This window comes from Buteo buteo, chromosome 10, assembly GCF_964188355.1.
Source record: "Buteo buteo chromosome 10, bButBut1.hap1.1, whole genome shotgun sequence".
Lineage (NCBI taxonomy): Eukaryota > Metazoa > Chordata > Aves > Accipitriformes > Accipitridae > Buteo > Buteo buteo.
Window position 1 is genome coordinate 4,856,707 of NC_134180.1, and position 13,252 is coordinate 4,869,958.

General features: G+C 41.9%; 1 protein-coding gene across 4 annotated transcripts in view; it reads right to left on the minus strand.

Annotated features, from left to right (window-relative positions):
- The window catches only part of DOT1L (DOT1 like histone lysine methyltransferase), a 77,505-nt gene that overhangs the window by 35,544 nt on the left and 28,709 nt on the right, over window positions 1-13,252 (minus strand). For all 4 annotated transcript variants that reach the window (XM_075038151.1, XM_075038152.1, XM_075038149.1 and 1 more), the window contains exons 7-9: window positions 11,715-11,777; window positions 3,437-3,492; window positions 634-713 (exon numbers count right to left, since the gene is read on the minus strand). In XM_075038151.1, coding sequence (XP_074894252.1) covers window positions 634-713; window positions 3,437-3,492; window positions 11,715-11,777 — 199 coding nt within the window. The remainder of the gene's footprint in view (window positions 1-633; window positions 714-3,436; window positions 3,493-11,714; window positions 11,778-13,252) is intronic.

Below are 13,252 nucleotides of genomic sequence, written 5' to 3' on the forward strand. Positions count from 1 at the left end.
TCAGAAATACTTATTTTTCTAATTTCTGCCATAACCAAATAAAATTGTTACTTATCCAAGTGGTTAAAAGGAAAGAAAAAAGACACTTCGGGCCACAGTGGGGTTACTGGGCATCCCTGGTCACTAGTGTCTGCAATGCAACCTCTCAAGAAGCACACAAGACATCCAGTGACAGTGCCCCATTTTAATACTTATTAGTTAATACCTAGTACTAAAATGTGAAGACTTTAAATAGGATAATCCAGTAACTGAATTCAGTATGCAATTACAGAAACCGGATATACAAAGCCATGACTATGCAGTCAGGAAGATCTGCAGTCTTGGCCATCACATGTTTTGTTGGCTTCTCTAACAGGTAAGAAAGGACCAGCAGTTCCTCCCACCCCAACAGAGCTCCACAGAGAGTCTTCACATGCAGAGCTGCTTCCAAGTAATCAGGTAGGTCAGAGGAGATATTAAGATGGGCAGTAAAAAGCCCAAGAAATAACTATTGCAGTGCAGACGCTTGCCCGCAAGGCACAGAATGAAACCCACCAACCTGGCTTCTGATGGCTCTAACTAAGCCCTTACCACCACCAGCTCTCACAGTAAGCAGGAAACCAATGGAAAAAGGTTTTAAGTTTGATTTGTTACCTTCCTTCATGTTCGCAAATCGCTCCTTCAGCTGGTGATCCACCTCAGGACCAAAGGCAAAATTATTCACAAAAATAACACTGCAAGATAATGGTCTAGTTAATGAACAGGGACAGGCAAATGGCACCCAAGTGTACACACACAACTACCCCCCAACCACAAGTCACAGTCTCTTATAGCCTTTACAGCCACTCACAAAACTGAAAAACACTTGCTTGTCCCTGACTATACAGCTGCTTCCATCCAACAAAATGCTTTCTTCTTGCACAGTGAGACAAAACAGTACCCTACCTTTAGCATTCACAGACACTGCCCACATAGTTACATTTAAAAAATTTTCAAGGCGTCCTGCTCTGACAGTTCCTCTCAGCATACAGCTGAGTTTTGCACCTTATGTTTCAACATAAAAACAATGTGCAAAATGTTTTCACCCCTCTGCCATAGTGAGATCAAACACCAACACAGCAACTACGAACACGCTTACAGTAGTTAATCCACACATGAAAAGCAGTACTCCCAACACAAGACACACATTTCATCCCATTACTTCTTCATGTGCGTTTAAAATGTTACAGAAAAATATCAAAATATATTTTCTCTTCTAGCTCCAAACTCCCCCATAATGCAAAAAGACAGCTGACATCTCTCAGCATGTTTTCCCTGTCCTAAACTCAGCACTTCACCCTAACCCACAACAAAGGAATTGTATCCTTCTTTCTGGGTTAGGAAATCCAGTGAGGGGGTTTTGTTCCTGAAAAAAACCAGTCATATGGAAACACAGAAACCTGCACATAGGTAGAATCACACAAATGATACAAATGTTTGGGAAAGAAACAGAACACATCACAGATTAAAAAAGAAATACCCCTTTATTTTTAAGAGCCTGGGCCTGGTCTAATTATCCCTGGTACCCATTTCCTACCAGCTTGCAACAAGAGTCCTCAATATCTCTTGGAAGCCATCGGGCACCCTGCATGCATAAACTGCAAAAGCCATTCTGGCATATTGTTTCAACATGAAGAACTGATTTCTTTGCAAGAGGTCTGTTCAAAAACTCCCCTCCTAGTGCCTCCAAACATGAAACATGTTCAACAAGGACACTGAGTTTAAGAGCAGCAGCCAAAGCTATTAAAAACCATGGATGAAAAAAAATGTTTATATACCAAGGAAAAAAGTTATTCTTGCTACGCCTTGCTCTTGGAAATTTGGGAAACCCTGCCTGGCAAGTAAGGCTAGCAGGGGTTTCTTCCTCCTCCTTCCCACCATGTGCCAAAAAAGAGGCCTTGCAAAAGAGCCAAGCACATTAATGGCACTAGAAAACATCCAGGAAAGGAAGGGAAAAAAACATAGCTTGCCAGATATATTTTTTTTTAGTGCTCATTCTGGCACAGTATTTTGTACACACATGACAGAAGCACAAGAGCCCCCAGTCCACCTTGACTTCAGCCCTCTTTTCAGCACGTATTGCTAAGCCGCAAGTACAGTTACTAACAGGAATACTGTGTGCTGCACAGCTTGCTTACATGTCAGCACTCAACCACGTAGAACTGTTTCCTGGTACAAATGCACCCTTCCCTTCAGAGCCTGGCCACCGGTCCACACTCACAGGAAGGGTAACACTTCAACTTACTCTCCAAGATTGGATGGCTCCAATGTGAATTCATCAGACAATCTGCAGTCTCATTAGAGAGAGCAGACGCTGAACAGTTGGCACACTCAGAACAAACACAAACACGTAACAGTTGTGAGCAAAAAGCTACTTCTTTTTGAATTTCTGTATCAGAGAGTGAGGTGGCTGTGGATCAGTAGGCATACAGTTAGCTGCATACCATACAAAATAAACATCTACCAGCATTTCTGCATGCAGTTAGATGTACTTCAGCTAAAAATGAAAAAAAATAATAATTAAATTTGTTCCAAGGAAAGTTGCACAGACAGCAGAGGAGTGTGCATTTGGAATAGCAAGCAACAAAGCAAATCCCTGTTATGCTGCAAGGCTGGGACAGGTCTGTCCACAAACCAGAAGGCACCTCAAGAAGTTTAACTGAGATATGTAATAATGCAAAAGTCATCAGCCCAGCAGACGCCTTCTTGATGGAGTACTCTTAAAAGTGTCTTGGAAACAATCCATAAATTGTCACAACGCTGAAGACTTTCAGAGACCCGCCTTTCATAACTGTCCTCCATTCCCCCACATAACAGGGTGCCCCAGGAGGTCATACAAAAATAAAGACTTTTTTTCTGTCCATAAGGCTGAAAGAATGCAAAGCCTTTAAAAAGACGGAATAATATTTTATTGCTTTTAACAAATTTACTTTTTTTTGCTACCATCAAAAAGGAGTCTAACCCTCTGTACAGATCTTCAGAGAAATAAATCTTCAAGACAATCAGCTTAAATGAATTCCCAATTTAAGTTGGAACAGACTCACTTGGGTCTTTTGCTTCTTTTTTAAATGGAAAGTGAACCTAGCTGTTTGCACCAATAGCCAAGATAACTAGTGTTTTGCCAGAATCACTGACACGAACTACAAGAATATGCAAAACAAACAGAGGTTTATACTTCTCTGTATAACCAGAATTTATCTTGGATACACCCTTGTATGTAATATCATGGGACATGCATTTAAACCCATTCTTCTAGTCAGAAAACAGGATCTAAAGAGGCCAGTATAGAAGTTGGCAGATAGACTTTTGGTATTTGCTATGGAAATTCTATATAAAAAGCTGGCCAGCCTCCCAATTTCCATTATACAAACTCCCAAATATTCAGTTCATAAAGCAGCATTCAACTGCTGTACTGTACCTTGTGTTTGCAATCCTCTCTCTCCATTCTTCTGAGAGGAAGTCACCTCTTTCCAGCTTAAAAAAAGACAAAGAACACAAAAAACCACACACACACACAAGAGTTAACATTGTTCCTTTCTGCTCCATATCCCTTTTCCTTTGGAGAAGGCCAAACATGCTGTACCAGCTCAGTGATACTACTACAAATAAGGCCAAATGGAGTCCGTAGGAAATACCAAGGACGAAGCACCCAGAGCTCAGCAGCTAGCTCTGCCCGTTCCTCGGGTCCCAGGGGTGCCTCCCTCTCTGCTCCCACCCTCAGCTGCTCTCCTGCCACGGGATGAACAGGGGAGCGTCTCCAGGCATCACTGATGCCCTGTGAAGACTGTGCTCCATGGAGAAGCCAGCAATGCCGTACAGCACCCATACCAGAAATGATCAGCTAGTGCCTCCAAGTCCCCGCTGACCCCCATGGTTCGGTCAGCCCCTCTTAGCACAGGGGGAACCGCAGCAAAGAGATTTGGCACAGCGCTTGCTGGAAACACTGGCTCGTAATTCAGGCTCTTGTTGCAATGGACAGACAAGCATCTGATTTTTCTGTGGTACTAAATATAAATCTTAAATAAATCTAACACTTTTAAGTTGGACATCAAGTAACATAAAGGCCTTATTTTCAAATAATTATAGTTATGACTTCAGTGACTCATATAGTACCTTTCTTATGAAACCACATCAAGTCCCAGGTTAATAACCACAACTACATAGCCTTTGCACAGATTTAACATTTTTCTCCGTCGTGCTTCTGAAATGAGAGAGGAATCTATGGGCCATGCTGTTTTGCTGTGCCACAAGGCAGAAGGAGGGTTGGGGGAGGAAGATAAGAGGAGAAGAGAAAAAATAATATGCAACTATATAATTAATGATGATGACACACTTTGAAGGGGCAAGTAAGATGATGGCTTATATCAGAACCTCAGGAACATCAAAACAACAACAGTGATTGCTTAGCATCCTTTTTCTGCATATATTCCTTTGTATGGAAAGAAGTGAGCATTTCACATGCCAGCACTTATTCTCATTTAGTGACAACTCAAACAGAAGTGCCTGCACTGCAATGCAGACACACTCAAGCTACTTGCAAACCTCACTAACTAAGCCAGAATACCTGCCTCAGTGAAGCACCAGAGCCTGGTGTCTTGCACCATAGCTTTCTCGTCCCAGCAGAGCAGCCTGACACCACTCAGAGCCACAGAGGGATAAGAAACGGAGGTAAACCTGTCTGAGGCATTGTGAAGGACAAAGCCACAGTTGCCAACAGGAGTGGGTCTGCTTCTTGGGAGAAAAGGAGGGGGGAAAAAAAGAAAAAAACAAACAAAAAAGAAGTCCAAATGCCCTACTGCTACACACTGCACAAGAGGGCTGAGAAAAGCAAACATTGAGGATTCTCGGGAAAGAGATCAAGAACTTTGCAAAGAGCCTTAAGTGTTAGAAACTAAACATGCTGAAAACAGCAGGTTAGAATAACTAAAGTTAGTCAGAATGATCTGTTCCGCCAAACAGCTTGGCTGAAATAAGATTTTAAAAACAGAATTACTACCTGTCTTCACACCTGCTGGGAGGGGATGCATGTTTTGATATCCCTGCTATAGCAAAAACAAAGTCCATGCTGGAGACAGAACTCGGAGAGATCCAACTTAACAACATACTACTAGGTATTTTCAAAATCTAAAGCAGAAACTCAATGCAACATCAGAACAGTTCTAAAGAGCACCAAGTTTTTCTCACCTCATATACAGGAACATTTTTTCCGGAGCTCTATATGCCCTATTTGTGAATAGAGACCACCTCTAGATTCTTTTCAAGAGATATTTCTGTCTCAAAGTCTTATCTGCTCTGGTAGTAAATAGTTTCATGGTTGAGTAACCAAGACACAGCAGAAGAAAACCCACATGCAAGGCAACTATATTTATTTTACAACCATTTTTGCAAGTCAGCTTCTATATTGCAGTCCTCCATACCACACCATTTCTAATGTCTACATGAGGTTTTCATACACTAACAGGAGAAAGAAAAACATTTGAAAAATAAGGAAGCATGATTATAAAGCCATAGTTTAGCAAGAGAACAAAGAACCAGTGTAACATGAAACTATTTTGAAATACTAAGCTTCATATAAAGGTCTTGAAATCTAACCTAAGTGGCTGTTATACTTTATTTGGATCCAGTTACACTATATGTTTGTCCTGCCTATGTGGTTAGGAAGAGCGCAGTTATAACCAAAATCTCCATGCTTTAACCTGATATAACACATGGAGACTGAACACTTTTTCCCCGTCTACTTTGCAAGATACAGCCATGTCACAATTCAAATGAACCACAGCCCTGTTTAAACCCATCTATTTTTGTATTGTAATGCTACCCTAGCTCATACTTAGCCAATAGTTGAGGGAAAAAAATCTCACCAGGAAAAATACTGGAGTACAGAAATAACTAGATGGTCAACTGTGGTTGGGAGAAAATTGGTTATTTTTTCCCCCTCTGGAAGCAAGACAGTGATTCCTGGATCAGTGGTCTGCTACATTCAAAACAGAGTACAAAAGCTATCTGATTGACTACTCCTGATGACCAGTTTCTTCACCTATTGTACTTGGGGAGCAATGATCAATAAATCATGGCCTAAAAGGAAGAAAGTAGGGCCTTCCCCATCAACTAACACAGGGATTCCAACAAAATCCCCCCAAAATCCCAGTCAACTCTGTGGTTTCCAGTAATTCTGACAGCAAAACAAGAACTGGTAAGGAAACTCCAGCTAACTAACTCCTGGCCAAGGGCTGCAGTAGCTAAACCAGTAGAAGAACATGGTCCATTATGGTCATGTAGGGATGCCCGTGCAAAGCAGCAGTGACAGCTACCAGGATGCACTCAATCTCTTCCCACCAGTGTCCCCACCCCCATCCTGTTCCTCCTCTCTCTGCGAAACTTAATCTCCTTAGTGAATAATGAATGGAAGGGACCATCTGTAATCCAGATATTTTCATCTGATTAGACAATGCAGGAGACATGCTTTATCTAAAAGGATAATTAGCTCAGTGAAATCCGCTTCAGCGAGCTGCCAGCCTGCATTGTTTCTAAATTTAGAAGCCAAAACAGGTTTTTATTCAGGTTTTTCAAACAGATATATTTGCTCTACAGAGACTGCAGAAATATACTCAACAGCATCTGATTCCTGTAACTCTTCCTGTAACTGGAAGAAAACCAGCAGGTTGCTGCCCGGGGGAAGCAACAAGAGGTACACTCCAGCGGATGCGCATTCATCACATAGCAGAGCAACAGTTTATGAAGGTCAAGCCCCTCTGCCGCAGAGGAGGGCTTCGTTCTCGCCCCAGCGCTGGGCTGGGAGTCTCTCTGGTAACGCTCTGTTTGACCGGCTACACAAAGCCATAAATTCACACGCAGAATGCCTCATTCCAGCAGCCTCCATGCAAACACTTGGCTCACGAAAACCAGTCATTTCTGCCTGGAAAAGTACACATGGTTATTTTTAGGTTCCTGTTCTTTTCAAAAATAACTGGAGGCATGAATCCAAACCTCCAAAATGTGGCATCATTTCAAAGCCACAGGGGACGTTTGGAGGGCTTTTCAAATACCAAAACATCAAGTTTCCCGCTGAAATAGGGCATTCAAAAATATCTGGGACAAACAGATATCTTGCCCTTTCCTCAGCTGCAGTGTACTGTTAAGCAATGGAAGGTTTTAAGTACAGGTGATGTCAGTTACCCCACAAACCAGCAGCTGGTATCAGGCAACAAGAGACAATGAAATTCCTACACAAATCACTCTGCTTTTGCTCAGAACAGAGATTTCCAGGAAAACAAGCCAGACAGGGCACCCCAAACTCAGAGACAAGCCTGCAAACTTACAGATGCCAGACTTCCACTGATTTTTGCACAACAAATATCACCTCTAATCCCCAGGGCTGCACCACAAAGCATCTTCAGCAATTAGAAGCTACAGGGGTTTTCTCTGCACAGCCAGCATGTGTCAAAGATGTCCATCCAGCCAAAATCCCAGCCTTTAGCAGCGCTGACCTGTGTTTTCCTGCACTTATTTTGAAGACTTGTAGATGATTTCCACCTACTGCTAAAGCAAATTTTAAGGAACAGAAGAACGTATTCTGTTATAACAACCCTGAGTAAACAAAAACAAAACAAATCCTTGTCTTCAGCAGCAGTCCAATGTACGACTGCAGCTACCACCAACTTCACTTGCAGAGACCTACTCTAACCTATGACTGGAAGAATACCTTCCCCTAGCAGAAGAGTACAACACGTAGTAGGCACTGAGGACACACTGAAAACTTTCTTCAAGCGTACCCCAGGAAGAACACTTAAGCACTTTCTGCTACAAAGCAATCTCAGCATTGTGCCCTAGATACCTGGAGATGGCTCTGATTTTGAGGCCACATGAGGATATTTACAGTTAGAAACCATGAAAACCCATCTGCCTCTTAATTGCAATACCACTTTTTAATTTGATGACTGCACATGTGCAGAAATTCCCCAAGAAAGACTCTGTAATTATCTAGGCCTAAAGACCTTAGAGAAGTCTCCCTTTTCCTTCAGATAACAGTTTTCTTGAAAAGAATGGGGTAAGGCTAATCTTGGAGACTTCTCAGTTCCACGGGAAGAGAAACAAGAAGATAAAAGGAGTTGAAACAAAGCGAGATGTGTTGGAAGGGGGACATCTTAGTCCAAAAAAATGAGGTAGATGATAATGATGAAAAAGCCCTAGAAGTATAATGCATTCCCTCCGAATGCAAAAGAGAAGACTAGCAAAGAATATGATTATCCCTAACCGATCAGGAATTGGACATCAATGACCATACAACCATAGCACAGGGATGTAAATATTTATAGCAAGTTGAAACATATCAGTTGAATATAAAAACTAAGAAAGATTCTTATCAGGAAGTGGTACTCTCTTGGGGGGGGGTGGTGTCCAATTAGAATCATGAGATTGAACAGCTCATCATTTAAAATGAAACTCAGTTCATTTAACAGGATTATGAGATACGATTACCTACAATAGCTGGAGATCAGGAGACTTACAAGCCAACGTATGATGAGCAACCTTTCTCCCACTCCTCTCAGGTCCCAAATGGATCTTCCCACTCTAAAGCTGCAGCAATGACCCATTCCTAGCAGCTGTAGCTCTGCAGAAGCCTTAGGCATCCAACATGCCTAAGGACACTTTGCCACTAGCTACTGGAGAATAACATGCAATTATCATCTGAAAGTGACTATGCAATGATGTTTTGTTCCACTGAAAAGATCTGCATATATGTGACTGTGTATTTTGTATGGAACCATTTCTCAAGAGAGACTCTTTTCTATGATTGTGGACAAAATAGAATGGAAATATACCTGGACAATCAGGGTTTATTTTAAATGTTGTCACTGGACCTTGCTCACCATAATTCATGTGCCTAAGCTCAGAACTTCCAGCAGTAACAAGAACATTCTAGTGGGGAAGACGAGGAAATAAATCTGATGGTTGCAGAGCTGGTAAGTGCAATCAACTGTTGTATCACCAGCACAGTGTTAGCTAGAAGACAAGACAAGACTTAAGACAAGCAGCAGATCACTTTTCAGTGAGAAATCAAAAATCCATCTGTATTGGAAACTTTTAATTGTACTAGGCTCTTGGCTGTTAAAAAAAAACAAAAAAAACAAAAAAACACACACACACAAAAAAAACCCTGCAGGCCCAACTCCAGGATTTATTGCTGCCTTATGTACAATTTTTACTTTTACATCAAGGCAGCTGTTATGTGCATGAAGTCAAAACCACCGTCCACATTATTCAGACAAAGCTGCAGGTGGGATCCAAGACTTCTTCCCACTGAACTTCTGCCAAGCTTCCCTCCTCCAACACTTTATTCTTCTCAAAATATTTATTTTTTCATATGACTGCCTAAAACATTAGAGTGGAATTCACAAGTTAAGCTCTGCTGATGACAGACTATTTCAATTTGTGCTTACTTTGTCTCCAACATTTGGAATTTTGGGACCCCATTAAGTATTTTGCAGCAACAAAATTGTTTTCCAGAAAGATAAAGATCCCAGGCTTTCAATTCCATGCCTTCCAGTGTCTTCTAGCTGCATTAGCAGACAAGTTTGCTCTCTGCTTAACAACAGTCACCTATAGAAGATGCTAAGGAATTACTAAAGAAAACATACTGTTTGGCAAAAAAACACAAATGTAAGCCTAGCATATTTGATGAAGAAGTAAAAACTAAATAAAATCTGCCCTGTGTGCCTACGTGTAGAAGACCAAAATCTATCTTCAAGCATCACTACGACAAGGTGATAAGAAACCAATTTTCCTTAAGTCAAGAAGTGCTGCAAGTGTTCAATTCTTCCCAGAAAAGCAGACTACATACTCAAGAGAAATTTTACTTGAAATGCTTTTCAGAAAGCAGTTATAAAAGCCAAAGAACCAAGCAAAAAAACAAGTAGCTTTGTTTCAATATAGTACCAGACTCTGTCACTTGGAATGCACAATATGGAAATGCTCGCTGCCTACGGCAATCAATATGCTTTCAATATTTTAGTCCAAGTTCCTATCCTATTCTTTAAATTACACAGCTCATAAGCAGAGTATCTTCAGTAACAATTCCTTTCATGTAATGCCAGCTGGGTGACACAATGGAAAAATGCCATATGGCCACTTCATGAAAAGTAAAGCTTTCACAGTGTTTCCACAGCAGGAAAGAGTTAGCAGCCTGATATCAATCCTGCTACAAACTAGTCCCACAGCAGGCCCAGCATCCCTCTGAAGAAAATCACACTATACAGTAAAGGCATTTCAGGAAGAAAGTGCACAGAGGCAGGTGGCACTCTCACCTTCTCCAGCCTGCTTCCCAAAGGGAAAGTTGTAGTATCCTTCGTTACAAGATAAGCCCTCTAAAGAACACCAGCAATCCCAGCAGACACAGAAAACTGGGAAATAAAGGCTGGCCATCTACCACCTGCCATTTGATCCCACGCTGCTGGAACACTGAAAGCCAAGTGGTTCAAACCATTCCAGTAACACAGCAGTACTGGCTCTGTACAAAAGGAAAATGAAGAAGTAGTTTCCCAAACACTTGCTCACACTTCAGCTGCAGTACACATTGCTAGCTGCAACTTCTGAGCAGGAAAGAGTGACCCAACTTCTCTGGGCAATTAGGGAACAACCCTGATCCATCCAGCCTCTTCCTTGACTACAGGCGAGTGGTAGGAGAAGCATAAATACATTTATTTTCAAAACTCCCAGTGGGTTCCTATTGTACTATGATTACATACATTTCGTCACTGGAAAGTGATTAACTAGGGAGCAGATTTTCTTAATGACATTTAAGAAGGAGGAGAAAAGGAAAAGGGGAAGGAATGACACAAGACAGTGTATGACTGCACATGCTTCACACTATCATACAGAGTGGAAAACACATCCACAATGCTTAAGTAACATTCAGAGGAAGGGGAAAGCTATTTCAACATGTGTTCCTAGCCCCAAGTAGAGAGACACCATGTGATGATCCATTTACTCCTCCTGCCCTAGCTCCACCCTCAGAGCATCTAATTCCCATCCTTTCCAAATCAGAACTACCCACCCACCATCCTTCCTGAGCCCACAACCCACCCCTTACATCCAACTACAAACCACCTATCCTGTTAATTGGTCCTGCCATTTTCTGCTCTAATCTCACAGTCCTGGCATTCATCCAGAACTTCAACCCCATGCTCCCCCATGTTGAAACCCCTGCTATCCCATCCCCTCCACCACCTGTCCCAGGTGACCACAGCTTCACCTGCCTGCAGAACCAAAGCTTCAGCTTTTGTTTCTAGCAGGAGATTTCAGAAACCCAAGGAGGCGCTGCCATTTTCAATAGTCTACCCAGCAGAACCCCCGCACCATGGAGAGGGGGGTGGGGGTGGGGAGTAAAAGGAGATTTAATACAAACAGAAGACACATGTCAGCCCCAGTTAAAACGACAATGTTTTGGAAGAATAAATCTTCCACGAGCTTCTGAAGAGATCTGAAAGTGCTCCTAATAACACCATACCACATGTCAAGCAAGACAAAGTGAGGGGCCTGGGACAATGTCTTGGAGAACACCATCCTCGGGATCAAGATAAAAGCCAGGAAGCAGATATGACTCATACTGCTGCTTGGCTGGTGAAAGGTTGAAGAGGACTTTGCAAATTCTGTACATCAGCACGGATCACAAAGTTTTTCAGCTGAATTTCACTCACTGTGTATTCTGCATGTTTTTTCCCATACCATTTCATCCACTTTCTGAACTCTCTGTCCATCGTCTAGAAGAGGGAGGAAAAACAAAACCACCTATTAGAACATCTCGTGTTACCAGTTACATCACAGTAAAAGGAGATGCAGCTCTGACAGCATTCATTGACCCCCAAGACTGTTTGGTTGGTTGGTTTAGGGGGAGAGGGGGGTGCCATTAACATTCAAAGAATAGGCAGACAGACAACTACTGTAGTTTAGTTTCCTTAAAAAAACCTTTGCTTTATCAGGGCCAAGTCAAAGCTGGCATCTTCTTCTCTCCCCCCTTTTCATCAATGTTACATGTTATAAGCAAGGCAATTTGAGTTGACACTGCTCAGCACTAAAAATGGCTCAACCTTAAGTAGCCACTGTGTTGCAGTACATAATCCCACAGTGAGTAGGAGGCACTGAATGCAGCCCAGTCTAAGCCCAGATAGCAAAGGAACAAACGGGATAAAGACAGGTCTGCTAGGGTGAATGAGAAAGCAGAGCGTGGCATGCAAAGCATTGCAACAGCAGCAGAAGGAGCATCACGCTTGCTGGAGCAACCAGGAAGACTAGGGCTGCAGAGGATGGAACCCTGTAGCTGGCACTGATATTCCATTGCCCAAATATCAGAGAAAGGAATCAAAAATCTCATCCATCAGGATAGCTTGGTGCCTTACAAATATGCATTTCCACATTTACAAATCTTGTCCCCATCTATATAAATTTACAATATGCACCACAGGTCATTACTTTAGAGTGGCAGTGAGGGTCCAGCTACACCTATACAACGCATTTGAAAATGAAACTCAAGTGTCTTGGAAGACTGAAAAAAACCCTCCTGATCTTTAGGATTTGACTCCACATATGGGAGGACCCAAAGTAGCAGGGAAAGGAGATAAGGGAGAAGCATAGCAGCAATTCTGGCTTCACTGACAACTTAGACATGGTGGAGACCTCCATCAGCAGGTCAATAAAACAGTGTGTGTTGACAGATGTGTTTGAAAATTCTTTATGTTTCAAAAGCACTCCAAAGCATAGTAGGATAACTCACAAAACTCTTCAGTATTTTCATATGCTGTATGAACTTACATTTTACTATTTTTTAAGACAACTGCACTAAAACTAATCCATAAGATTCTTCCTCTTTAGCTGCAGCTTTTCAAAGTCATCTGCATTAATTATCATAGTAACCAGAGATGTGTTGCCACAGCCAATCTTAACTAGAAACTTAATCCAATCCCTTCCACAAATGTTTGTCAGAGATGGGGAGGAAAACTGGTCCATTACACACAGCGCAAGGCAGATTAGCTGTACACAGGCACCTTCACACATTCTGACACCGCAGCAGCTGTTTAGTTGTGAAATGTGACAGGACATTGCCTGTAACCAGAAGAATAACACAGTATATTTTGTTCATCCAGTAATCTTATGAAATACTGGGCTACTTCTGAATCTGAAGGTACCCCATGAATTAATACTCCTAATATTCAATTTGTGGGTAATTTTTTTATTTGCT